Source organism: Apodemus sylvaticus, chromosome 15 (genome assembly GCF_947179515.1).
Source record: "Apodemus sylvaticus chromosome 15, mApoSyl1.1, whole genome shotgun sequence".
NCBI lineage: Eukaryota > Metazoa > Chordata > Mammalia > Rodentia > Muridae > Apodemus > Apodemus sylvaticus.
This window is the reverse complement of record NC_067486.1, coordinates 68,766,933-68,791,213: the sequence shown is the minus strand read 5'-3', so window position 1 is coordinate 68,791,213 and position 24,281 is coordinate 68,766,933. Positions and strand designations below refer to the sequence as shown.

General features: G+C 36.5%; 1 protein-coding gene across 13 annotated transcripts in view; it reads left to right on the top strand.

Moving 5' to 3' along the window:
* The window catches only part of Dlg1 (discs large MAGUK scaffold protein 1), a 181,161-nt gene that overhangs the window by 78,570 nt on the left and 78,310 nt on the right, over positions 1-24,281 (top strand). For 9 of the 13 annotated variants that reach the window (XM_052159027.1, XM_052159029.1, XM_052159025.1 and 6 more), the window contains 2 exons: positions 6,338-6,448; positions 17,063-17,116. In XM_052159027.1, coding sequence (XP_052014987.1) covers positions 6,338-6,448; positions 17,063-17,116 — 165 coding nt within the window. The remainder of the gene's footprint in view (positions 1-6,337; positions 6,449-17,062; positions 17,117-24,281) is intronic. The other 4 variants (XM_052159031.1, XM_052159034.1, XM_052159033.1 and 1 more) reach the window with 1 other exon arrangement.

Here is a 24,281-nt window from a genome sequence, read left to right as displayed (position 1 = left end):
AGTCTTTAAGGCTCTGTTTTTAAATTCATAGTGACTGAGTCATCCTTTTTAAAGGTTGTTAGCTGAATGTTAATATAAAGTACCATCTTTTCATAATGAGATCAGAAACTTTAATTTTAATTTTATGAATTTTCAACTAGAAATAATAGATTCATGAGCTAACTTATCTTGTCTGTAATCTATAAACAGTTTCACATCTATGCTTCTACAATAGAATTAATTACTGGATCTATTTCCTGTTTCCCACAGCTATTTTAAATTTTTAAAAAAATATTTGTATTTTGACATGTTTTGTGGTTATTTAAAATGTCTGATTTTATATACTCTTCTGAGACATTGGCATGGATGTCATACATGGTTGAAATAGCTTTTTTTGGCTAAACAAGTTTATATTAAAAATGTAATGTGTTTGCAGTGACAGTGGCAAAGGGTGTATGAATCATAAAAAAAATATTAAACCATGAAAAATACCTTTTGTCCTGCAATATTGATCCTCTCTTGAATACAGTAATTGCCAAGCGGAGTTTGTATAAATCAACTTTGCTATATTTTATCCTCTGCAAACATTCAAAGGCTTGCAGGTTTTTCCTGGTTTCTTTCTTTTTTTTTTTTTTTTCCTGTTAAATAATTACTTTGACATTTAATCAGAAGTGTGCCTCATTATGGCATAGTGGATCTTTAAACAAAGGACCAAGGAACCTGGATTAAGAATTCTAACTATGCCATGTTCAAATTTAGGCTCCTTACTCACCAACAGTGGCCTGGGGGATTACTTTTGTTGTCTAAGATACTGGTACCAAAAAATTTGTTAATTCATTTACTTTGTTTTTCCTTGAAAATAAAGTATATATTTAGACCTTGGGGTTTTGGGGTTTTTTTGTTTTGTTTTGGTTAGTCTTAACGTTCATTTACTGAGTACATGAAGCATGTTAATATAAAATGTAAGCATTAGCTTCTTGGTATTGTAGTTTATCTTGTCAGCTTTACATTCTGAAAATAATTTTTTATCATCTCTTGATTTTATGTTTTATCTTTTGACTACAGAGACTTAAGTTTTAAAAGCCAGGGCTTTATGCTTGTTAAGCAAGTATTAAACCACAGAGCAAATTTCTCCCAGTCCTGAAAGTCTTAATAAATAATTAGCAAGAAAAATAAATATTTGGATAGTACTGCACTCTTTCATGTCCAAGTCTAATTATTATCTAGGAAATAATTTTTAGTTGCAATTGTGGAAATTGTTTTGTTTTATTTTGTTTTGTTGAGACCGTTTTATGTTGACCAGGCTGGCCTTGAACTCAAAAAGAAAAGATCCTCTTGTCTCTGCCTCCCAAGTGCTGGGACAAGAAGCCCATACACCATTCCCAATTGTGGGTATTATTTTTAATAGTCCTCACATCCCATTGGTTCCCAGGTACATTAACTCTACACTCACAGTTTTTATCTGACTACTCTTGTCCATTTTCACCAGTGCTGCCAGTGAGGTTATGCTAGGCTCACAATATGCATATATTGTTGAATGCCTAAAAGTGAGGGTCAGTACTACATTGTCATAAATGAGGATGTGCACATACTTCAAATTACATAAGAATCTTTATTTTGAGAGAAGGGGTCTAAATTAAGACCTTAAATTAATATAAAAAATAAACCTATGTAGAAAATTAGTACAATTTTGTTAAATCGGATTTAAACATCTTTCAGGTACTTGCCAATGTGATATTTTTTTCAAAAGTACTTGACAATGTATAATCCAATTATTTTATAGAAATGTACGATTTTCTGCAGTGTTCCTTCAGACAGTGTTAATATTATAACCTCTGTTGTCATGGAAACAAGTCTCCAAAGGCAGCCTTAGAGGCTAATGATTCTGTGGTGTTGCTATGGATAGAAACAACTGAGACTGTTGCTAGTCATGTGACCAAGGTTTTTAAAAACAATAACAGATATCGGTTGAGCTGATTTTACTGAGTGCTTCAAATAGAGCAGGGCAGGAATGATGTAAGGGTCATTGTTTTCTACTTGGTTTATATGGTTATAGAAGGGTGTTATGGTTTAAAATGCTATTATCCACGCTTTTCTGAAAATAACCTAAATATAATGATTCCTTTGTTTTGCCTCATTGTTTAAACCATCCATGTTGGTGCATTATTATATATGACATTTTCCAGTTTACAATCTTATATAGCTGATAAGCACTGTATCACATTCTCAACTGTGTTTAAATCCTCTTCATCTCCTTGCCCTATTTTGTAAAATCGAGTATTTGTCATTCCTCATCAACTTTCATTTATTAGGTTTTTTTAGGACTGTATTTTTGTTTCAAGTGAATTAAATGAATTTTGTTACTCTGTTTATCATCTATGACTTGGATGTTTTATTTGTTGGTAGATGATTGTTGGTTACATATTGAATGCTGAAGAGACGGGACACATGCTCATTCACAGAACTCTTAACTCCATGTGTCTTATGGCTCTGAGATAAGGTGTCAGAGGTTGTTGTAGGGAGTCTTTTAAAGAAACAGTATTTAGATCTTGTACTGGCTGGTTTTGTGTGTCAACTTGACATAAGCTGGAGTTATCACAGAGAAAGGACCCTCTTTTGAGGAAAGGCCTCCATGAGATTCAGCTGTAAGGCATTTTCGCAATTAGTGATCAAGTGTGGGAGAACCCATTGTGGGTGGTGCCATCCCTGGGCTGATAGTCCTTGGTCCTATAAGAAATAACAATTAGGCAATGCTGCCCAAATTCATACCACCTGTACTGGCTGGGTTTGTGTGTCAACTTGACACAGGCTGGAATTATCACAGAAAAGAGCTTCAGTTAAGGAAATGCCTCCAGCTGTGAGGCATTTTCTCAATTAGTGATCAAGTTGGGAGGGCCTCTTGTGGGTGGTGCCATCCCTGGGCTGGTAGCCTTGGATTCTATAAGAAAGCAAGCTAAGCAAGCCAGTAAGGAACATCCCTCCATGGCCTTTGCATCAGCTCCTGCTTCCTGACCTGCTTGAGTTCCTGTCCTGACTTCCTTTGGTAATGAACAGCAGTGTGGAAGTGTAAGCTGAATAAATCCTTTCCTCCCCAACTTGCTTCTTCGTCATGATGTTTGTGCAGGAATAGAAACCCTGACTAAGACAGATCCTTTCCAAAGAAAGTAGATTCTAGAACAGAACAGGCTCTGACAAAGAAGGGTGCAATGGGGCTTAAATGTAACAGAAAAAGAATGATTTGTCATAAAGAATATGAGGAGCAACTGACGTACGTGTGTGTGTGTGTGTGTGTGTGTGTGTGTCCGTGTCCATCCCATTCAGATGTTGAACATTCAGATGTTCAAGTAAAATGAAAGTTTCACTTAGGAACACCAAGAAGTTTAAACATCCACTGCTGTTTTAAGTATAACCTGATGGCTGCCAGGTGATTTTGTAATTCCTCCACTTTCAAGGAAATGCATTATATTTATTAATTTATGTGTTTATACAATTTGGACTATCCTGTTTTATTTATTGAGTTGTATGCCACTGTTGCTCTTGAGTGAATGGTACTCTTTGGGGGGATTATGGACTGCTTAGGTGAGTACAGCCTTGCTGTAGGAAGGGCAGCGCTAGGGTGGGCTTTGAGGGTTTATATTCTCACTCCACTTGATGATCTCTGCATCATCTGTGTGTGCATGAAAAGCTAGAGCAGCCGGCTTTCTGCTCCTGCCAGTCTACCACTGCTTCCTGTCATTGTGGACTTCAGCCTTTAGAACCATAGACAAAATAAATGTCTTTCTCCTTAAGTTTCTTTTGCTCATGGTATGTTATCACAGCAAAAGAAAAGTAATGTAATACAGCTAGTATTTGAGTCTCGTGCTTTCCAGGTGGCGGCCCTTCAGGGAACTTTTAGACCTTTTGACAACTCTTTTGTTTTGGACACTTACTCTGAGGCATTAAGGACTTACTTGTACTCACTGAATTCTGGCACTGAAGTCAGCCATTTCTCTCAAGACATCTCTTTTGTTTTCTTATTTGAGTGTGGGTATTTAGAAATCAAGATCAGAGTGTGTGTGTGTGAGTGAGTGTGTGAGTGTGTGTGTGTGTGTGTGTCTAGACCTTTGAGGTAGTAAGTGTCCCTAGTTGTTCTCTGGGAGGCAGATTAGGAAATATATTTATGCTTATATTTAGCTTGTTCCTATAAGTACTGAAAAACCATATGTTTATACCATTACTTCCAGTTTTGGTCTAGAAGCATAGGTCCATGCTGATTTTTTTTCTCCCTTTCGTAATTTACAGCTTTACTTTTTTCTCACATGAGAAATCTTCATCCCATTGTCCCCTATATACTCATTTATTAGAGTAAAATCTCCCCTTGTGAAACCCTCCATCACTGACACCACCCTTCCTGTCAAGCACCTACAGATGCTTTGTACTCCACTGGGATCCATGAGCGTCATCATGCTGTGCCCATAAAGACGCCATATTGCTGTCCCCGCCCGTTCAAACGATAACACCCTGTGGCACATTGTTCCCTCCCCTCATTGCTTGCAGCTGATAGCATCTCTGTACAGTGTTGGTTCCTATAATGTGCACCTCTCTCTGTTGAAGAAATTGCTTCCTCTGCAAAGGGAGTGGTATCTTACTCTATCACATTCTAGAACCTTTGTTTTGTTTACTTCTATCAATGTGGTTGAAAATAAAATAGGAATCGGTTTTCATTTGATCTGGCAGTGTGTGTATCCAGGTGATCTAACAACAGTTCTTTCAAAACCATTCTTTCCCTGTGCTTTGTCATGGATCATTTGAAAGGGCATTTAAGTAACGGGCATTTAAGAGGTTGCTTACCACTTAAGTTATTAATTCCAAGCTTCAAATATAAAATTCAGAAGTCTGAATTTTAGTGAAAATGTAGAAATGATGACTAAAGTCCCAAGTCAAAGTCAGAAATCCTTTTCACAATGTACTTTTTTTCTATTGTGGTAAAGTAACAGCATAAAAGTTTCACATGCACGCATGAGCCTGGGTTAGAACCCAGGTTCTCTGCAATAGTCAGTGCTTTTAACCCCTGAGCCATCTCTCTAGCCCCATATTTTAGCCTTTTAAGTATATAATTGGGTGACATTAAGTATTTATTCACCATATTATGCAATTGCCATCCCTTCTCTACTTTGGGGGAGGGGAGATTGATTGTATTTTTATTTCCATCAAATCTATAATGGCTAAAAATGTGTGAAAAGAAAATAAGAAATTCAGATAACAGAGTCCAGTGTTGATATTTTTACAATTAATATTCTTACTGAAATTCAAAGTATCTTTAGAGCATATTCATTGTGTTTGTTGTGTAAAGGATGTGTCGATGAAAGATGATTTCTTTTGTGTTGGTATGCACAGTCACCATACATTTATTGTTAACAGTTGAAGAAATCAAATTCAAAATGAAAGCGAGAGTGGGAGCAATCACAACCCTGACCCCAGTTAATGTTTCAAACTTTTCTTCTATTTTTTACAAATTTCATCTCTATTTTAATATTACAAGCAGTATTCTACCTGATTTATAAACAATTATAGATTATTTAAATTGCTTAATAACATTTAATGGTAGTGGTTAATGTTACTTAAGATACCTTTGAATATTTAGGATATTAGACAATTCCCCAGTTATAAGCACTGTTCTAGTGCATACCTTAGAAGTTTTATATTTTCTTTTTAAGTTGTTTCATGAGAATAAATTAAACTAAGTCAGAGTTAAGACATTTTTGTTTTAAAGACTGTATATATTTATTGGCAAATTACTTTTTCTAAACTTCCCCCTCCACTTTTGCCAGATTATTTCTATCACATGAAGGCAATCAGTGTTAGTGGGTTAGTGACTTCACAGGAACATCAGGCAGACATTAGCAACATTTCTTGGTAGTAGAGTTTTAATATTTTAATAGTATGGATTATTTTCAATGATATAATTTCAGTTTGAAGATTTTCTTTTTAACATTTTTTCTGTGGATTTATAAACTCATTATTTGCATAGAGACTAATAATCTTTATTTTAATGTGAAATGTGGAAATAGTCAATTTCTAGATGCTAGAAAAGCATTCTGTCTACAAAACAAGCACATCATAAAGTAGATTGTAATTGTCTTATACATCTTACAGAACAGACTTTCTTAATCCTGGATCCTAACATTATAAATTAATGCTGTAATTATTGCTAGAATAATCAGGACAGTCTCATTACTTAACTAACTAAAGTAGTATCTTAATCAAGTTTTCACTTTATTATTATAAAGAATTATAATTTACCTTTTGGTACAACTTTCTGTTTGTTTTTCTTTTATTTGGTGTTTTTTTTCCTGATTTTTGTCCTTGATGATTTTAGCCCACAGAAGCTGTTCCTCCCTCCTCTCCCATTGTCCCTGTGACCCCTGCCCTGCCAGTCCCTGCCGAGAGTACTGTCGTCCTGCCCTCCGTCCTGCCCTCCGCACCACAGGTTGTTATTGCTTTCTTTTTTCTTTATAACAATTTAATTTGCTTTCAATGTTTTATTTGTATCTTTTAAAACTGTTGAAGTATTTTTTGTTAGGTGTATTAATTTGCTTTGACTTCAGTGGGCGTGATAGGTTCAACTTTTGCAATTTTCCTTGGTAGTCTCTGAATGAAGTACATTCTGAACATAGAATAATGAGCCTTTGGGGATTTGTTAACATGTCTTGATACTTGTAACTGTGTTTAGGACAAGTTTTATAAATTAGTGTAATTTTTAAATGTAATGATCCTGATCCTTTGCCAGATTCATTCTTTTATATGGCACTGTTTCTCAGTGTATATTTGTCTTCTTTAGAAATATTCTGCCTTTTATTTTTGGCTAAATACCATACTTTAAATTTATTAAAATAAGTTATATCTCAATTTTATGAAAACTCCTGTTTTAGAGACAAGGGCTCTTGTAGTCTGTGTTAGCTTTGATCCTGGTGGTCGGTTGAGATGTTTGTCATGGTGCTCTGTGTCTGTCTGTGTGAGCTATTTACAGGGTCTTTATAACTCCTGTCAGAACTGTGACAGAATAAAACCAGAACCAAATGTCAGTGAATTTGATAAGTTCTGATTTTTAGAATCTTATTAGTTGCAAGGAGTGTTTGTTGACACTTTATTGCCATTGCACCACCATTATTATTACACTGCACGCATTAATAATGTGTTGTGTATAACATTAATGGGCTTCCGTTGAGAGTTTGCAGTATCATTTTAAAGGTAAATGTATTCACAGATATTTTTGCTGAAATTGATGAGTGGCACAAATCTGGGTGTGTAAACAATAGTGTATGTGAGTGTAAGTAATGTGTGTGTGAGTGTAAGTAGTGTGTCTGGGTGTAGTCGCAGGGTCAAACGATCCCTACTGAGAGGAAGAGGAGAGTAATTGTGGGCACTCAGGTAGGGCTTCCCTCTGCTAACTGAACACCAGTCAGAATAGCCATACTAAATGAGATTCTGGGATAAATCATCAGTGTTACAGTGAGACTTCACTGTGTGATGACTGGATGATATTAATACTGTGGCTTCTGTAGAGCCTTCTTTTGTGGAAATCATTATGAAGCATCATGAATGGAATAGGTAATTCCAGATACTTCTTATTTCCATATTGCAGAGAGTGAGCAGTCAGCAATCAAAGTTACTATAACCTGGTAATGATGTGATTTTAAATGCCTAGTGGCATAGCATTTCCAAAGGGGGATCTCAAAGGTTGTTTTACTTGCTTCTTTCTCTTTTTGTCTCAAAATAATTAGCTAGAGTCCCTTGAAATTTTGTATAGGTCTCTGTTCTGTTTTTAATTAGGGACCTGTCCTTTTTTTAGATTTCTTTCATTTACTTATTCAGTGTCCCTAACAGTAGTCTACTATTATTGTAAGTTGTAAACATTCATAGTCTTAGAGTAAATAAATAAATAAATAAATAAATAAATAAATAAATAGATAAATAAATAAATAAATAAATAAAGCAAGCTTTATAGGTCAGTCTGACTTGTTTTGAACTCATTGCAACCATTTACTGCTGTGTTACAGAAGAGTTTACTTCACAGTGATGAATCCTGTTAGCAAACTCTGTTACTAGAGTAGTAGTAGGTCTGACTTGAGAGATTCTGCAGTGATTAAGAGTCTAATATAGGAGCTATGACTTTGAGTTCTGACTTCAGTTCCCAGCAAAAAAAAGACAAAAAGGTGCATCTGCACAGTACCTTTCACATAATCCCCTCATACTGGCTAACTTTTTTTGAGAGAGAATAAATGAACCAATTTAAAAGTCAGTAAACTGCCAATCATGGTGGCCCACACACCTTTAATTCACAGAGCTGGGAGGCAGGAGAATCTCTGAATTCAAAGCTAGCATGGTACTTATAACAAGCTCTAGAACAGCCAGAACTACATAGAGACTTTGTCTCAAAAAAAAAAAAAAAAAAAAAAGAACCACTGTGAGACTATGTATACAAGAAAAGGAATACCTTCAGTTTGTTTTATGAACATGCCTGATGTCCTTAGATGATAGTAATGCATGCTGTATAATGTAAGAAGCTCATGGATTTGTCTCATTTTCTAAGATAACTATTGTCCTTGGTATTAAATATAACACATTTATTGTTTAAAAAAAACAAATAGAATACTAAGTTCAGTAAGCATATTTTTTTAAGGAATGGAGTGTTTGGCTGGCCCAGCAGTTAAACCATCATCGGAGAAGTGTCTTCTTACAGTAGATGGAATTTAGCACAGAGACCCACAGCTGGACCACGTGCAGACAATGGAAGACCATGAAGCACTTGGCCCTAAATGGCATGTCTTCAAACTCCTCCCCCTTGAGGCTCAGGGATCAGTGCAGAGGAGGGGGCAGAAAAATCCAGAGAGAGAATGGATGATTCCAAGGGAACAGTCTTTTAGATGTATGTGTGAATTCAGAGACTGTGGCATCACTAACATTCAAGCAAAATCCCAGCAGAGAAGTAGATATGAGGTCCAGAAAGCTAGTTGCAGTTGATACCTGTTGAGAGATAGAAAATCAGTTTACTCCAGTGTAGTGACTCTTATATTAGCTACACCTCGGGCAGGTCCCACTCTCACAAGTAGTTGGCTAACACAGAATGCATGCAATTGATTTGTGATGCTGCTGCTGCTGCTATGGTTTGGTGTTTTTGTCTGTGGTATTTTGTTTTCTTGGGTTGTTGGGCTTTTTGTTTTGTTTGTTTTGGGAGAGGGAGGGAGGGGCACATTAAGTTATTGAGGTGGAGCGGTTATGGGAAAACTTGGGGAGGGAAAAGAATGCCATCAAAATGTATTATATGAAAAAACGTAAACACTTTTAAAATGCAGTATAAAAGAACGTATAACTTAAGTTTGTCTTTTTAGAGGTATCAGGATGTAATAGAAGCTGTTTAGTTGGAGTTAGTATTGCTGTGATGAAGCATCATAACCAAAAACAAGTTGGGGAGGAAAGGATTATTTGGCCTAAACTTTCACATTGTAGTTTTTCACTAAAAGAAGTCAGGACAGGAACCTGGAGGCAGGAGCTGATGCAGAGGCCATGGAAAGGCTTCCTGGCTTGTTTCTCCTGGCTTTCTCAGCCTGCTTTCTTATAGAACCCAGGCCACCAGCGCATGGCTGGCCCTGCCCACATAATCACTAAGATGATGACCTGCAGACCTGCCTACAGCACCATCTTCTGCAGACATTTGCTCCGTTGAGGCTCCCCTCTTAGTCTGTGTCAAATTGACATATTTCAGCACAGAAATAAAAGACAAAAGATTCAGAGTCTAGTCCTGTCTGTCACACAAATAAGTTACACTTTCAGAATGTTATGCTTCTTCCTTATCTGTAAGGGAGAGGTTAGCCACCATATTTCATAGTAACTGTGAGGTTCAGGTCATAACCCCAAGGGAAGAAAGATACGCGGATGTATGATTTTTTTTTTTAAAAGACTTTATTGTCAAATGGGCATAATGGTGCATTCGTTTAATACTAGCACTGGGGAGGCAAAGGCAGGAAGATCGCTGTGAGTTCAAAGCTAGCCTGGTCTATATAGCAAGTTCCACACAAGTCAGAAAACCACAGGGGAAAAAACACCTTGTTGGTCGTTTTCTTTCTTTTTGTGGAATACTTTTATATTTTACAGAGTGCTTGTATGTTGATCCTACCATCTGAACTTCATTAAAGCTGACTACAAATGGTAAAGTGCAACATACTCTGAATGGCTACATACAATTAATAAAGCATCATGAACTTGATAGTCTGATCACCCACCACCACTCAGCAGCACTCATTTCTAGACTTAAGAGCAGAAGAAATTTCTCATGTTTTTCAGAGCTCCAGTTTCTCACATGATCCAAAGCATATGATATGTAGTTCTTTCTGCCAAAGATGAAGCCATTCATTTTTATGATTCTAGCTTTTTAATCTAGAGGCATATATCTGCTCCGGAACAGATGCTTTAAACTTGTTTGTGTTATCTTGAATGAAGCACTATTCTGTGACTCAAGTTTGGCAAACGCTTTTGCTCTAGTGTGCTCTTGGATGTATTCTCATTTCTTCTCCCCTCTCCTTGGCCCCCTCTCTTTTGTTCTCCTTCAGCCTCCTCTCCTCTTCCATTCTCCTTTTTCTTTTCCCCCTTCTGTGTTTGCCATATCCTGTGTGCATATGTGTATGTGTGTGTGTGGGGGGGGGGGGGGGCTCGGGGGTCTTGGTACTCAGACACACACTTCATAATAAGTTGGTTTCATTCTTTTTTCATCTTCTTCCTTCTCCCCTTCCTCTTCCTCCTTCTGGTAATTGTTCCAATCATATGCATTAATACCCTTCTCCATCTGAGATTTAGTTTTCTGCAGTTCCATTTACAGTCAAATTTGAAAAATATTGGCTTATGGGACTTGCGGGGAGTGGGGACCCAGAAAAGGGGAAATCATTTAAAATGTAAATAAAAATATATCAATAAAAAAAAATAAAAAAACCAAAACATTCAGTGGAAAATGCCAGGAGCCATTGAGTCAAATTTTACATAACCTTTATTTTATGATACTGTTACACTTGTTCTATTTATTACTAATTACTCTTAATCTCTTTCTGTGACTAATTTATAGATTAAACCTCATAGATATCATAAATATGTTACACACACACACACACACACACACAAACACAAAATACAATACTTCTACCCAGTTCTTTAACATACCTGTGCAACATCCCAAAAGATATTCCTTGTGGATCATGGAAACTTAAGTATATACTAATACCATAATTGACTTCCTACAAGAGCAACTATAGATGAGAAAAGTTAGCAATAATTTCATTATGGCATGAGAGTCATTCACTAGCAGTATAGTGTGCTGCAGAACATCCTATGACCTCCGGACCTTTCACATTTTATAATACATAAGAGTATTAAGTCTTAAATTATTGAATCAGTAGTATTGTTTGACTTGAAATATTTTCATTTTATGAGTAATCTTAAAATAACATCTGTGAGATTATCTGAATTTCTTTGTAATTATATACTGACACTTAACAAAAGTACCTTTATTCTACTTACTTTTTAGAAAATTGTTTAGTTTTGTATTGGGCTTTATTTTCAAATCACTTCAGGTTTATAAAGTTGCAAAATAGTACAAAGATGTTTCATACTTTTACCTAGATATACTAGTTGTTAATACTTAACTACATTCACTTTATAATTTCTCTTACTGTATATTATTTATCATCATCATTATTAATCAATTAGTTCGGTGAATTTTGTAGGTTAATATAGCAGCATTTACTACAAGATACTTTATTAATTTCTTTAACAGTAGTAGCACAGGTCATACATATTCTTCTGTCATTCTTTTTTATAGACTTATCACTTGTCGTAGGGCAGGGTTTCCCTTCCCTAGCCTCTAAGAGATTGATGGAGCTTTCTTGTCTATGTTGAAACACATACAATACTGTATTTGTTAATAAGTAATGATAAATTTTTGTATAGTTTTCTATGGTTTATGACATGTTTATTCCTTCTGGGACCTTTATACAATCCTTTGGTAAAGAGTTTGAATATTCTTTATGATTAATAGAATCAAATATCATTAAATAGCTGTAAAGTTGAGATCTTGGACCAGGTCTTGGCACGTAATGTCTTTTGAAAAGAGATGTAGGAAGTAAGTTTTTCTTTTCCTATCTAAAATAACAAGAAAACAGAAAGCAGGGGCTATTTTGACCAGCATAAGGCTTTGAAACCTTAACAGAACAAGAGTTAACATGGAGTGAACAACCTTACATAAAAGGAACACTCTTTAAGAGTTTGTGTGGACTTCATTTTTTTTTTTCCACTTTGCTTCTTTTATTTTAAAGGTGGGCATCAAACTCAGGTACTCATATATGCAAAGCAAACACTTTACCATGCGAGCTATCTGCCAAGCCCTAAGAAAGTTCTTTACTGAGTCTTTTTTTTTTTTTTTTTTGGTGTATTACATTTTTATTTATTTTATTCGATATATTTTTTATTTACATTTCAAATGATTTCCCCTTTTTTAGCCCCCCACTCCCCGTAAGCCCTCTTCTCTCCCCCTGTCCTCCCACCCACCCCTTCCCACTTCCCCGTTCTGGTTTTGCCGAATACTGCTTCACTTCATTTTAAGTTTTTTCTGCAACTATATAAAACTAGTTTATTTTCTATAACTATACTTCCTGCCTTCTCTGGGAAGCGGCCTGTCCTTTATTTTTGCTGGTAGAATAGCTTTAATTTTGGTGATATATTTGTCTATTTGCATTTTGCATATATCTTCTGGATCAGCTCAAATTGTGCTCCTTCATTTATTCCTGTTACTACAAATTGGAAAAATATAAAACAATATTTTAACAAGTACTATGTCCGTATCTTGTAATACATAAAATTAGAAAAGTTTAGAGTGGTGGGTAATTTATGTATCAAGATAGAGGCTTTCATTTTCTTCCTACTGATATCATCTTATATTTTACCACTTCTTTAGGTGCCTAAACTTGAGGTAGTCATACCATTCCACCGTTTGAGTCATGTCTGCAAGCTCTTATTTTAATTGAACTTTAATGACATTTTTCTATCTTTATAATTATATTTTTAAATAGTAAAATATAATATCAAACAAAAACTAAACACATTAGAACTGGACAAAAACAAAAAACAAAGACAAAAGAGTCCAATAGAAGGAACGTGACTCAGAGCCTCTCATCCACACTCAGGAGTCCCATAAAAAGACAGACTGGAGGCTGTAATGTGTGCTTGGGACCTGGGGCAGACTGCCCCGTCTCTGAGTTCATAGACGCTTTGAACATGTTGCTTTAGAAGGCCCTATTTTTTGGGTGGTGTCCTCCATCTTCTCGGGCTCTTTGACTCTTTCTGTCTTCTCTTCTGTGGGGTTCTCTGAGTTCTAAGGGAAGGGATTTTATGGAGACATCCTATTTAGGGCTGAATGTTACAAAATCTCACTCTCGGTTATGACATACTTTTTCAAATTGCTAGGGTTTCTTAATGTCATGGTAGATTTATCTACCAGATGCTAGACTGATTTAAATTTTTAATTAATCCTTAATGTGAACATTCATGGGGTTTTTTTCCCTCCAGTTTCATGGTTTTTGAGGTTTCCCTTTAAAGGTATAGTCACTCTTTAAATTTTACCTATATGTATAGACAACGTATTGCTTAATTTTTAACTAAATATAAGATCGAATTGTTTTATGTACATATTTCAATGTTATAAATTATTAGACAAATATATGATGATGATGATTGTTAACAGGCAGCTAACGTGATAATAATTATGGTTAATATATTAATAACAGGGAAATTACATTTCCATAAATACCTACCTATTAATGTGATTGATACAGGTAAGCAGAAGGAACCAAATGGTTTTCTTTCCACAGTGATTGAAGAATATAGTTTCTTTTGTAACTTTAAGTAGCCTTTTCTTTCTTCTCTAAAATTGCTTAGGCATAAAACAATGAAGCTGTTATCATGAATAAGGTAAAAATTATCAGTCTGAATAATCTCATTATGCCACTGAGAAATGAATCATTCTATTGTCTGTTAAGTCTCAGATTTCTAAGCTTTGCTTAGTAGTAGTTTATAGGTAGAATCTTCATTATGTTTGATATGACTGAATCATCAAAGATAGTCTACATATATAGGGTTGAACATGTAGTAGTGCATGTTTTTTTAAAGATTTATTTATTTTATGTTTATGAGTACACTGTAACTTTACAGGTGGTTGTGAGCCATCATGTGGTTGCTGGGAATTGAACTCAGGACCTCTGCTCACTCCAGCCCAAAGACTTATTTATTATTATTATTATTATTATATGTAAGTACATTGTAGCTGGCTTTAGACACAGCAGAAGAGGGCGTCAGAACTCATTATGAATGGTTGTGAGCCACCATGTGGTTGCTAGGATTTGAACTCAGGACTTTCGGAAGAGCAGTCAGTGCTCTTAACCTTAGAGCCATCTCTCCAGCCCACATGTTTTCTTTGTAGATAACAAAATACTACTAATTTATTTTAAACTGCTCCTTTTATACATGTAGCCCAAACGGAAACTGTGTTATGCCTATTTATCATATGATCATATGTTGTTGGCTGACAACAGTGTATCATTTGCATTCTGTGTGCAGCTTAGGCTGTTCTTGAACTTGAGATTCACCACCTCAGCTGCTGGGGTGTGGGGAAGCAGGTGCCTCCCCTCTGGCTCCAATAATGACTTTTTAAAGTAAGCACAGAATGTTGCACATGGTGATTTGTTCTTACAATTCTAGCATTAGGAAGACTGAGGTAGGAGCATTGCCATGAGTTTGAGGCTAGCCTGGACTACATAAAAGAACTCCAGATCTTGAGCTGTACAGTGAGACTGCCTCAGGACAACACAAAGCACAGTTTACATATTTGGAAGAAAACTGTTTTGTGTTACAATGTATTCCCACACAGCTGTGCTGTGTAACTGGGTTTTTGTTTTCTGTTTTCCAGACAAGGTTTCTCTGTTTAGCCCTGGCTATCCTAGAAATTGCTCTGTAGACCAGGCTGACTTCAAACTTAGATATCCAAACTCAAAGACCTGCCTGCCTCTACCTCCCAAATGCTGTGTAATTCTTTAGAGGATTAATATTAGCATTTAAGTATCTCTCTTTGAAAAGTTATTTAAAGGATAGTCATTTTTCATATTCAGTTAAATTGTTTCATTTAGCATTCTTACAAAAAATCTTTAAATATTCTGAAAAAAATAATGTTGAGAAGAATTTATCATTTCTGGTTTGTTTTCATATGATAGTTAATTTTCTTCCTTATTATTGAGAGACCCCCAACTCAATGTTTTTAGACCTCTAAGCAACTAGCCCATCACAGAGTAACTTGTTTTTCTGTTTTCAGCTTGAGAAAGATAGCCCACCCTGTTCTAGTTCCAATGTTTAACTATACAGTGCCCCAAGGACGTTTGCTCCAAATAATCTCTAACCTTCCTTACTTCCTCATTCTGTACTTCCCCATTCCATACATGTTTTGTCCTCCACCCCTTGCCTAGTGAATTGTGTCCTCCAATCCTTGTCTTGTGATTTTCCCCTTTAAATACCCCTGACTTTAGTTGCACAGAGTCCTCAGTCCTCTACCCCTGCGCCGTGTATGGCTGTGGAACCCAGAATTCTGGAATAAAGAAATCCTCATGCTATTGCATCAAGACTGTTTCTTGCAAGTGATTTGGGTGTCGCCTTCCAAGGTGTGGGGTGCTGGGGCACCCTGGGTTTTTGGGGGTCTTACATTATCAGCCACATAAAAAATGAACTTTAACAGGAAACAAGTTTTTTTCCCATTTCAAACTTATATAGATGCTTATTGTTTTATTTGTTTTGTATACTATTACAAATTACTATTATGTGAATGGTCTAACAACAAGCAGGAATTTTAGCCCAAAATAATTTAGGGCCTTTACATGGAAAATATTTCAGTTTTCTTCAAACTTGTGGCTGATTTCTCTGTGAAATAGATGGTTTTGTTTGTTTTGATGAGATTCTTTTTTTTTTTTTCCTTTAAGATTTATTTATTTATTTATTTTATGTATGAGAATACTATAGCTGTCTTCAGACACACCAGATAAGGGCCTTGGATTCCACTACTGATGGTTGTGAGCCACCATGTGGTTGCTGGGAATTGAACTCAGGACCTCTGGGAGAATAGTCAGTGCCATCTCTCCAGCCCTGAATTTTTGTTTTTCTTCAACATTCAAATAATTCATTGTTGGCAGAATTTTTTTCTGGGTTGATAAAATGATTGGAAATCTTATAGGATCCTTTGAAATAAAATGCCTGGGTTTCTATACAGCAAAGTAATTTTGTTTCACTAAAGAATGTTAGCTTTAAGCAAGACTATGGTGGACTTTTTTTAAAAAAATTATATTTGTATCTATTTCAGTAGAGCTAAAATCAGGGGCTAGAGAGATGGGTCTATGGTTAAAACACACACATGCCATGCAAGAACAGGCACCAAACTTCCAGATCTCTAGGGCCCATCAAAATCATGATTGGGTGGCGTCCTGGATTCCAGCCTTCTGGACTAGGAAGCAGACAGGGAGCAGGAGGATCCCTAGAGTGAGCTTCTACATTAGTGAGAGAGCCCACTTCAAAGAATGCCATGGGCAAACAGGCGAGGGTCATTCCAGACATTAACTTCAGACCTCCACATGCACATGTTCACACGTGTATCACACATGTAAATATGTACTTAGACTTACATGAAAAGTTTTCAGAAGCAAACCTAGTTGCAACTGTTTATACCTTATTTCCCCTCATTTGACACTTGATTAATGTATCTCACCTGAATCCATTGTTTAATATGTAGAAAGCTCATTAAAAGCATGACTTTAGAAGTGGCAAGCCAGTGAGATGCAGCTCCTGAGAGGCTGTGTCAGAAGGAGTACAAATTGTAGCGCAGACTGGGCTACAGCACTATATTCTGTCTCACAAAAACAGAATGAAAAATTAACAGCAAGCCTTTGTAACTGTTACCATTAGAACACAATAATGCAGCTTGTCAGTTTTCTTGCTACACTAACACTTTACAATTCTTTCTTCACAGGCAAATCCTCCTCCAGTGCTGGTCAACACAGACAGCTTAGAGACACCAACTTACGTAAGTTCTATTTCACCACCAGATTGAATTAATTCTGCCCTTTTTTGTTGTTCAATTTGATGTAGTCCCAAAGACTGCAGCATTGTTTTCTCTAATTTTACTTAAGAATTTCTACCTCATCATGATAGTATACACTTGTAATTCTGGCCATGGAAATGGGCAGAATGATCAGCCTGGGCTACATGGTGAGTTTGAGGCAAGCCTGGGATATATGAAACTTTGCCTCAAAAAATTTTTGTTCCTAGAAATATATAATATATATTAATTGGTAGTAAATGAAATCATATCTTTTTTTGGTTGGGTTGCTATTGTAAATGAAACAATAAATTGTTTTAATTTTGAGTTTATGAATAACTTTCACTAAATGCTTTTGCATACTTAATAATTTAGAGGTTGGGTTTTATTTTTATTTCATGTGTATGAGTGGCTGGATACAGATTTAGGCACTATGTGTGTGCAATGCCTGAAGAGGGGATGTAAGATCCCACCTGAAACTGGAGGTACAGGTAGTTGCTACCTGCCATAAGGGTGCTGGGAATTGAACCCAGCCTTCAGGAAGAGTGGCTTAGCCACGGAGAGCCATCTCTCTAGCCCAACTCATAATAATTTTGTGTAGTTCCTTATATTAAAGCTTGTGCTTTCAGAGTTTATCCCTGTTATAATAAGCATCAGTTCTGTGGCTTTGTTTTCATTACTTTTGTTCTGGACTGCTGGTTCCCGCCCACCCCCAGTGCTGGGAACTGAACCCAGGCCCTTGAGCATATCAGGCTAGTAACACTCTATTGAAAGCATACCTCACCTACCAATTTACTCTCTTTAACTGTTAAATAATATTCTCTTAGCTGCTCATCAACAGAAACATTTGGGCTGTGTTCATTTTGGCTGTTAAATATAAAACTGATACAATTATCATTACAAGTTTTGAATGTCCCTATAGTTTTATTTCATTCTAAGAGAGGAGTTGCTAAGCCATATGATAAATACATTTACATTTCAAGTAACTGACAAATTAGTTTTTAAAGTAGCTATTTCCTATTTCCCACCTGTAATATGTAGGGTTTCCAGTTCTTCCACACCACCACTAATCTTATTATTCCTTATCAAGGTTGTTGTTACAGTATTCTTAATTATAGATAACATACCTTACAGAGGCTTTGGTTTATATTTCCTTAATGACTGATGAGATTAAACATGTTGGAAAAGATTTTTATTTAGATCCTTTGCCCCCTTTTAATTAAGTCGTTCTTTAATACCTTCTGAAGTGCTCTATAGACAAGTCCTCTGTGGATATAGCGCTTGCAAATTTTTCCCATTATACTGATTTTATTTCATTTTATTTTATTTACATTTTAAATGTAATCCTCGTTCCTGGTTTCCCCTCCCCAGATCTCCTATCCCATCTCTCCTTCCCCTGCTTATATGAGGATGCTCCCCCACCCACCCACCCTATCCCGCCTCACCGCCCTGGCATTCCCCAGGGTGACTGTGTTGAAATCACTGCCAACTTTTCTGTCATAATTTTCTTGCAAAACAAATCCTCAAGGCTAAATGTTAGAAAAAATTCATTCAGTTGAGATTTAATAAATTTCTTACATGATAGTTTTCAGTTTTTCTATATGTAGTATAGTTAATAATTATAAGTATTTAAAATGAACTTTTGTGTTTTTTTCTTTAAAAAATAAAAACACAAACATTTTATGCTTCCGTTTAAGTCCCAGCTATGGTGTACAGGGCCGCTTCGCAGCAGCTGTGAAGCATGCTCTAGCCAGAGAGGTGATTTGCTATCTGTAGAAAGCTTCTGTAATTGGGTTTTATTTGAGATTCTGGGAACTTTCCAGAGGCTTGTAGATAAATGCTAGGGCTCTGATAGGCAGCATATGGTTGTATTGAGTTTGTTAGTCCTCATGCTCAAGGAAAAAACAAAAGAGAAGAAATTCAAGGAACTCCTCCCTCTCTTCCTTTCTCTTCTATCAAGTGATAGGAATACCAATACTCTTCAAACCGTTCTACAATATAGAAACAGAAGGAACACAACCCAATTTGTTCTATGAAGCCATAATTACTCTGATACCTAAACCACACAAGGACCCAACCAAAAGAGAGAACTTCAGACCAATCTTGCTTATGAATATCGATGGAAAAATAATAAAATTCTTGCAAACCAAATCCAAGAACACATCAAAAGATCATTCACCCTGATCAAGTAGGCTTCATCCCAGGGATGCAAGGTCGGGTCAATATACAAAAATCCATTAACGTAATCCACTATATAAACAAACTCAAAGATAAAAATCACATCATAATCTCCTTAGATGCAGAAAAAGCATTTGACAAAATACAACACTCCTTCACATTAAAAGTGTTGGTGAGATAAGGAATTCTAGGCCCATTCCTAAACATAATAAAAGCAATATACAGCAAGCCAACAGCCAGTATCAAATTAAATGGAGACATACTTGAAGCAATCCCCCTGAAATCAGGGACAAGGATGCCCACTCTCCCCATATCTATTCAATATAGTATGCAAAGTGCTAGCTAGAACAATAAAACAACAAAAAGATCAAGGGGATAGAAATTGGTAAAGAAGAAATAAAGGTATTACTATCTGCAGATATGATAGTATACATAAGCAACCCCAAAAATTCTACCAGAGAACTCTTCCAGCTGATAAACAACTTTAGCAAAGTGGCCAGATATAAAATTAACTGTAATAAATCCGTAGCCTTCCTTTATACAAATGATAAACAGGCTGAAAAAAAAATTAGAGAAACAACTCCCTTCACAACAGGCACAAATAATATAAAATATCTTGGGGTAACTAACCAAATAAGTGAAAGACCTGTTTGACAGTAACTTCAAGTCTTTCAAGAAAGAAATCAAGCCAGGCAGTGGTGGCGCACACCTTTAATTCCAGCACTTGGGAGGCAGAGGCAGGCGGATTTCTGAGTTTGAGGCCAGCCAGGGCTACACAGAGAGTCCGTGTCTCAAAAAACCAAAAAAAGAAAGGAAGGAAGGAAGGCTCAGAAAACAGAGAGATCTCCCATGCTCATGGATTATCAGAATTAATATATAATAAAAATGGCCATCCTACCAAAGGCAATGTTTATAAATACAGTAAATGCATTCTTTATTGGCTACAGATTCAATGCAATACCCAAAAAAATCCCAACACAGTTCTTCAAAGACATGGAAAGAGCAATTTTCAAATTCATCTGGAAAGGCTAAAAACCCAGAATAGCCAAAACAATTCTTAACAATAAAAGAACGGCTAGGGGAATCATCATCCATAGCAATAGTGATAAAAACTGCATGGTATTGTACAGGGACAGACACGTTGATCAGTAGAAAAGAATTGAAGATCCAGAAATAAAACCACACTTATGGAAGAAAGCATCCTCGGTAAATGGTGCTGGTCTAACTGGCTGTCTATATGTAGAAAAATGAAAATAGACCCATATTTGTCACCTTGCACAAAGCTCAAGTCTAAGTGGATCAAGGACCTCAACATAAAACCAGATACGTGGAATGCTATAGAAGAGACTGTGGGAAAGAACCTTGAGCTCATTGGCACAGGGAGAAATTCCCTAAACAGAACTCCAGTGGCTCATGCTCTAAGATCAAGAATTGGTAAGTGGAACCTCAAACTGGAAAGCTTCTGTAAGGCAAAGGACATAGTAAGACAAACCGGCAACCTACAGATTGAGAAAAGCTTCACTAACCCCACATCTGATAGAGGGCTGATATCCAAAATATATAAAGAACTCAAGAGGGCTGGAAAGATGGCTCAATGGTTAAGAGTACCAACTGGTCTTCCAAAGGTCCTGAGTTCAAATCGCAGCAACCACACAGTGGCTCACAACCTTCTGTAATGAGATCTGATGCCCTCTTCTAGGGTATCTGAAGATAGCTACAGTGTACTTACATATAATTAATAAATAAATCTTTAAATAAAAATAAAACTCAAGAAGCTAATCACCAAAAAAACCAAACAACCCAGTCAAAAAATGGGGTATAGAACTAAACTGAGAATTCACAACAGAGAAACTCAAATGGCTGAGAAGCTCCTAAAGAAAATTTCAAAGCCCTTAGTGATCAGAGAAATGCAAATCAAAATGACCCTGAGATTCCACTTTACACCAAATCAGAATGGCTAAGATCAAAACCTCAGGTGACAACACATGTTGGAGAGGATGTGGAAAAAGAGGAACACTCCTCCATTGCTGGTGGGATTGCAAACTGGTACAACCACTCTGGAAATTAGTCTGGAGGTTCCTCAGAAAATTGGAAATAGATCTACCTGAATACCCAGCAATACCCTCTTAAGCAAACTCTTAATTTTTCATTAGGAAGAACTTTGGCTTTTCTTTGCATTTTAATTTTAGATTTTTGGCTTGTAATACAGTCTTTGAGGTTTAGTTATTCAGATTATGCAATATGACCATGAATTATAAATATAGATGCATAAAATCTTGAATGTCAATTTACTACTCTGTGGGAAAGATGTTACTAAATTGAACCTAAGCTGTAGCATATTAATAAATTATCTTCGTTATCCTCCTTTGGCCAAGTGATACACTTCTAACACAACAGACTTTGTCTTGTTGATTGTATTAGTGCTTTTCTAATTAGAAAATTTGAGTCTGTGTCAGTTAAGGATTGGGTACATGTGCTAAGTTTTTTGTGTTTCTTTATGGCCTATATGTACCAGTATCCAAAAGTATGTAATTTTTTAATGTATCGATAATAAACATTATTCCAAGATGTAAACAGTAACCACTTGGATGTATAGATCCATAAATTATAATGACAGAATTGTGAGATGCCCAGCAGTCAGTCCTCTAGAGAAAAAATACACAGAGTGTACACAAGAAGACACTCCACCAACACTCACTGTTCCCTGTGGTTAGTGGGACTCATCCTTAGGATGGAAGGGAAATACAGCAGAGTCATATCAGCAAATGTACCTACTGCAGTAGCACTGAGTCTTGATCTATTTAAATTTGAATATGAACATGTGATCAGTAGCCACTGAACATCCTAACTGTAGATGAATCTTTTATTTTTAAATTCAGCCCTTCACAACATGTGCAACCAGTTTTCTCCAATTCTTCTCTCCCTCTTTGTCTTTCCCCTCCCTTTCATCTGTGAGTGATACTATGTCAAATCTACAGATGAATCCTCCTTCTCCTCCTCCTTTTTTTTCTTTTTTCTTTTTTCTCTTTCTTTTTTTTTTTTTTTCTTTTTCTTTTTCTTTTTTTTTTTTTTTTTTTTTTTTTGGCAAATCTTCAGAACAAGTAAAACAGTAGCCCTCCAAGGCACAGCCCAGAGACTCCTATCTGTGTCCAGGCAACATTGCAACCAGCCCCACCTCCTAACCCCCTAGGCTGGGCATGAGCAACCTCCACATGCTCTCAGATACCAGTCCCACTGGGGACCTGACCTGTCTTGTAAGTAGATATGGATTTTAAATGCCCTCAAAAAACATGAGCTCCTGTCTGGACAGACCTAGACTAAACTTACAGATGATGAAAACAAAGAGCTTAAATTTTGGGCAGTGCAGTGGGGGGATGCAGGGGAGTCATTGTTGTTGCTTTGTTTTGGTATTTGTCACTGTATAATAAACCACACTAAAACCTAGTATCATTTTTTAAGACATATTTACTTATTTCATGTGTGTGAGTACACTCTTGGTGTCTTCAGACACACCAGAAGAGGGCATCAGATCTCATTACAGATGGTTGTGAGCCACCATGTGGTTGCTGGGAATTGAACTCAGGACCTCTGGAAGAGCAGACAGTGCTTTTAACCTCTACATCATCTCTCCTGCTCCACTGGTATCATTTTTTTAAAAACTGTAACTCATTGTTTCTCATAAATCTCACAGGCAGACTAGTAACAGGTTAACACTAGGTGACCAGAGTTTTGGGTGGGTTACTACTAAAAACTAGAACATCTAAATTTGCCTCACGAGCTTGAATGGCAGCTGGTGCTGGCTACTTAAGAATGAGGCTAAGACTAAGGGCTAAGTACCTTGGTTTTCCTTCTTTGGGATCTGGTCATCAGCACTTTGACTTTCCTCAAATCGTATCTGCTAAGCTGTAAGGAATGTTAAGCTGTAAGGCTAAGCCGAGAACTCAGACCCACCCAGCATCATCGCTTTGTTAAAGGCAGTCACAGGACTCACCTGAATCCTTCATGTTAGATTTTGTGATAGTGCAAGAGTAAGTGAGAAGGAAGATAGGAGTCATCTTTAGAAAGAAAACTCTCAGAATCTTTTTTGACCTACATCAAGTACATTGCCTAGCCCCCTATTAGTAGAAATTGTAATGCAACCTAGATTTCAAGGACACCCTAAAGAGAATAAAAAATTAACTGAACCTGTTTGATATGTTTCAGAAGAGAGCAAGTAATAGATAGGAGTTAATTCACACAGAACCTTGGTTGTAAAGCCACAGATTTTAGTTTTGGGGAAGGAGAATTCCTGAAAGTTTTGAGAGAAGTGTGTTAACAGCCTGGATTTTTAAAAGATTAGTCTGATTAAAATTAAAATTAAAACATTTGAGGCAGTGGATAACACTAATATAGGTTTGATTGGTTAGACCGCATTCATTGGCAGTGTTCCAGAAGACATTTAGATAAGGCCTGGATCAAAGTAGTAACTATGAGAATGAAGAAGTGATAGTTTTTCAAAAGTTGAAATGTTTAAATTAGGAAGAGCTGACAGCTGATTGGCTGTGTGGATCAAGATAAGAAAGATGGGGCTGTAAGGCATTGGTTAGCAGTTAAGAACTGTCTGCTCTTACTTAAGATCTGGGTTCAATTCCCAGTACCTGGCTCGCAGCATACAATCACTGAGATCCAGTGTACTCTCTTTTCCGGCCTCGTCGGACAGTTGGGTGCATGTGGTGCATAGACATGTACAGCAAGGCAGCTATACACAGAAATCATTAAGTCAACATTCAAAAATAGTAAAAGCTAAATCACCCCCCCCCCCCCCCCCCGTATTTGAAAGTCATGATGGTAATGTTGTAGCCTAGTCACAGTTACCCTCTTCCATTCCTAAGTCTTATCTAAAACCACTATAATAGAGCTGTGCTTTTTAATCACCATCATGGTTAACAGGTTTTCATTAATAAATCATTTAGAATTTATCTTGGCATTTCAG